Source organism: Macrosteles quadrilineatus, unplaced genomic scaffold (assembly GCF_028750875.1).
Source record: "Macrosteles quadrilineatus isolate MER2022 unplaced genomic scaffold, UCM_ALF_1.0 Scaffold_23__1_contigs__length_1887923, whole genome shotgun sequence".
Taxonomy (NCBI): domain Eukaryota; kingdom Metazoa; phylum Arthropoda; class Insecta; order Hemiptera; family Cicadellidae; genus Macrosteles; species Macrosteles quadrilineatus.
In genome coordinates, this window is record NW_026542616.1 from 1724786 (window position 1) to 1729523 (window position 4738).

Here is a 4738-nt window from a genome sequence, read left to right on the forward strand (position 1 = left end):
AATCGGTCCCGGGTCTTACCCGGTCGGGTAGGTCTTACCATGAGACCTACGGTAATAGCTTATTCCCTATATGGGAAATTCGCTAAAATGACCTTTTTTACATAATTTTTACTGAGAATGAGATTGAAAAGGTATCTATTCTACCCAATGCCTTGGGATGGAAAACACCCATTTATTTTTACTCTTTTAGTCATGGACAAGTCCAGTTTCATAACTGTACGTCTCGTAGCTCTAAGTCCTGAGTATAATTTTATGATGACGCCAGGCCAAAAATTCACAAGTCGTATAAAATACTATTTATTTTTTTAAACAATCTGGAATCTACTACTGGTTCTCCTGGTTTCTAGGGTTGTTGTTATTGGGTGGGCTGCTAAGAGGGGGAGGGATAGGAGGTCTTATCTGGGATGGGTTGTTGTTGTAGCTCGGGTTGTAACTGGGGTTATAACTGAGGTTGTAGTTGTTGTTGTTGGGTCTAGCAGGGGGTGGGTTTGGAGGGGTGACAGGCAGGGTGATGGGCTTAGGTCGCTCAGTGGCAGGTTCCTCGGCACAGGCACAGTGGGTGTGGTTCTCCAGCAGATGGAACTCCATGGACCAGGAACCCTTCTTGTGGTACTCCAAGTCCTCCAGATAGGTTACTTTGAACGGCAAGTGGACAGAGTTGACGTGCGACGGGCCACAGCGGTACCTGTCACATAGCACACTTGTGTTAACTATCGGCACAGGCACAGTGGGTGTGGTTCTCCAGTAGATGGTACTCCATGGACAAGGAACCCTTCTTGTGGTACTCCAAGTCCTCCAGATAGGTTACTTTGAACGGCAAGTTGACTGAGTTGACGTGCGACGGGCCACAGCGGTACCTGTCAAATAGCACACTTGTGTTAGCAATCGGCACAGGCACAGTGGGTGTGGTTCTCCAGCAAATGGTACTCAATGGACCAGGAACCCATTTTGTGGTACTCCAAGTCCTCCAGATAGGTTACTTTGAACGGCAAGTGGACGGAGTTGACGTGCGACGGGCCACAGCGGTACCTGTCACATAGCACACTTGTGTTAACTATCGGCACAGGCACAGTGGGTGTGGTTCTCCAGCAAATGGTACTCCATGGACAAGGAACCCTTCTTGTGGTACTCAATGTCTTCCAGGTAGGTAACTTTGAACGGCAAGTGGGCAGAGTTGACGTTTGATGGGCCACAGCGGTACCTGTCAAATAGCATAAAACTGGTGATAACTATTTCAAGAGGATGGTAATAATTATGTTTATCAAATTTCCCGACACGAAGTAAGCCATTTCATCATGGTCTTCTTGGTAAAACGGTTCGGTTTGATTTCACAGCTGAAAGGAGAAGAAATTATTTTTCACTCTGTATTCGAAAATATCCCATTTACATACAGCTGAGATCTTTAAAAATCTTCAATTTTACTATTTCCTACCACTGCATGGAAATAATTACATTACCTTACCTGAAAACAGTAGGCAAAATAGATCATTGCCACTCCAGAGCGGGAATGCATTCCCGCTCGCTTATCAGCTGATTTCACTGTTGTCGTTTCTAGACCAACCACAGCGGGACGGATCCAGTACGTTATTTAACAACCGGTAAGCAAATAACATAACCTTTTAAAAAAGCAAACATTACCTAAATAGCATTTTACATACATCTAAAGAGTTAAACTTTGTGTTATTGTAAGTTAATTATGGTGGCTTGTATAAATGTATATGGAGGGGAGGTAATTAAATAGAGTAGGGGAAACAAACCTCTCGCAATTTTTCAGATATGAATCGTTACCCTAAATTATAAAGTTATAGTAAGACTATGTGCGGAGCTATTGCTATACATGTTGAGGCCCCCAGAGGATAAAAGTATAATTTATTTAACGTCATATTTGATTTCGATATCATTTTGTTTCTGCGAAGGTGCTAATATGAATATACACACTAAAATATGACATGGCGAAATTCGTAAGTGTATATAACGATTCTAACGAACTCTGTTTTTGGCTTCTCGAGGCTCAATTAGCGAAGAAGCATTGTGACCTTGGACTTTGATTACTCCATGAAGATTACAGTAGAAAAATAATTAGTTATGTAAAGGAAAATTTGTCAAATTTTGCCAACATAGTCCTGCATAAGCAATTCAATTGGCCTTTAGATCAAGCCGTCTTATATTTTAAGTGTGAAATATTTATGTAATCAAACAGAATAAAATTACTTCTACAGTATTCAATTTGTCCTTTGTTGTTCATTGTTGCAACAGGCCGAAGAACAGCTGTTCTTTTTGGGACTTCTATGAAACGGTTATTTGATCGTAAGTCAATCATTAGATTAGGGGAGAAATGTGATGACGAATGTCATAGATGGCTTTTCCCATTCCCACGACGAGTGTATCAGAATCAATCAACTTCATTACTCACTACTATTTCTAGGAAGTTTATCAGTGAAAGAAAATCATCTGGATATTCCGATATAAACTTAGATTTATTTAAGGTTTAGTAACGTTACACATCATTACAAAAAAGAGTGAAATATTTCAAAAGCCGTCTCTAAAAGGAGGGAATATAAAGTGTACATCATTCAGTTTAAAACATCATTCGCCAATAAAGAAATCTTTAAAATAATGTAAAGGACCTGTTTTTATGATTTTTAGTTTGTAAGATAAAAACTAATATTAGGGACTCGAACAGTAAGTAATGTAGGGGTAAATATTTAGCTATGTGAGTAGACAAGCAAAATGTTATTAGGTTGAATTATTCATACCAACTTAAAATATATAATTAAATTCAAACGTGAATTAAACACTATTTGCAAATCATTCAAAAAATTACAAATGCCTTACTTATAAACAGAAAATAAAAATTAATAAAACCTAGTATGATTTGCTAATCAAACACTCAAAATCCTCTACAATAGTAATAAGTATAAGTATAGACACGTAGATTGTAGAGGGTTGTAGGCGCAGGACTTTGGACTAAGACAACATATCATGGTTACTCTTGAAGAGACCTGTCCAAAACCTGATACAAGTAAACGTAGGTATAGTTATCTGTGTAGCCATTTTGTGAACCTACATTGTAATTTATTTTTTTCTAAATTACTGTAAACTGTTGAGAAATAGATAAATAAATTGAGTGCGGGCACAGTGAGTATGTAAAGTTGAACGTTTTCTTTTCTTAATAAAAATAATGTATTCCCATGGATCTTTGAGATTCCAATAGTGTCTATCACTTAAGTGTCACAACCATAAAACATATAATATATATAAAGCATATAAAATTATGCTTTATGTTTTAAATAGGGTGTAAAGTTTACTGTGGCCTGTTTTATGTCCTACATTCGTATTTTGTGTCTAATTACGCTGGCCTGTTTTATGTCCTACATTCGTATTTTGTGTCTAAGTTTCGCCCCTATCTTAAAATGCTATTGTAGACAATGGTAGGCCAACAAGTAGCTCAACAACCTGAAATATTCAAAGATTTTGGGCGTGTTTCTTGCTTAGGTAAACGTTTTGGATTTCAGCGCGATTTACAGGTTCGAGGTTCAATACCTAAAATATACAAATTTGAGGGATTTTTACATTTTTGCCTACATTTTCGATGATCTCAATTCCAAAATTCTACTATAGTTCGGCCGCTTAGAAAACGACCTGCGCGCTAATGCTAAACCAATGCTGGAGGAGGTCACTTTCTAAGCGGCCGAACTATAGCATTGACAAAAAACTCCTCTGAAACTCACCCTGAAGAGCACGCCCCTGAGTTCTCACACAGGTGCAAGACAGTGACGTCAGGGTAGTAAGCCTTCCCCCATGTTACAGAGCTGGGCAGTAGCTTTTCCACAGGAACCACCCTAGGCTGGGGCTCCCTGCAGACAAAGTCCGCGACGTAGGTCAGGTGTTGGAAGTGGTGAAGGATCTCAGACTCCAGCTGGTTCTCCCGCGCTTCCGGAGCCGCCTTCAGATCTGGCGGCAAGGTGTCCCCGTCACAGAGTATCGCAGGGACAAGGAGGACACAGAGTAAGGTCTGTGACAACATCCTCAGGTCTGTTGAGAACTGGCTGTTATCAGGAAGGAGCTCCTTATAAGAGGGTGATAACAGGTGGTTGACTTGTTAATGCGTTTGTGATTAATCCTTCTTGTTGTTCTGAATTTGGAAACAGTTGTAAAGGAAAATATAGCAAGGTTAGTTTTAATACAAGAGAGCAGGTTATAATTTTACATTTAATGTTTCATAACTCCATGTCCTATGCAACCAGAAACGCGTGGGTACAAGGGTTCAGTGTGTGGAGCCGTTTACTTAGCTGTTGACTTAAAACGATTATACAATTTGAATAGTATAAATTATGTATCTTAGTTTAAATTTAAATTTCCGTAATACTGCAGCAAAACAGTCGTTTTTAATGCATGCGTTGCGGGTCTAAAGTAGCATTTTTACTCCCTAGAGAATTATCAACTCCTTTGTAAATTTTGATTGAAAGTATGTATCGATTATTTAATCTATTGTAGGTGACACAGTGCTCCCTATCCCGCCCATGTTAAAATGACAGTTTTTAGGTACACATAACTTTTACAAATATTAACCTATCAACTTGAAATTATTGTACTAAGTTTAATACATTATTGCCAACAATAATATGAAGCAAAAAAAGTTGTTGAGCAAAATTAAATTGATAGTATGATTTTAAAAATTTTATAAAATATTTTGTAATTTTTTAACATAAAATATTTTTTTATTTCAAAGGTTTTT

At 38.2% G+C, this 4738-nt stretch overlaps 1 protein-coding gene across 1 annotated transcript; it reads right to left on the bottom strand.

Annotated features, from left to right (window-relative positions):
- Window positions 1–324: 324 nt before the first annotated feature.
- Window positions 325–4027, bottom strand: LOC129005538 (uncharacterized). Its single transcript, XM_054434446.1, has 2 exons — window positions 3732–4027; window positions 325–685 (listed from the first exon to the last, which is right to left on the bottom strand). The coding sequence occupies exons 1-2, from the start codon at window positions 4025–4027 to the stop codon at window positions 325–327; spliced, it is 657 nt and encodes a 218-aa protein (XP_054290421.1).
- Between the last annotated feature and the right edge of the window lie 711 nt (window positions 4028–4738).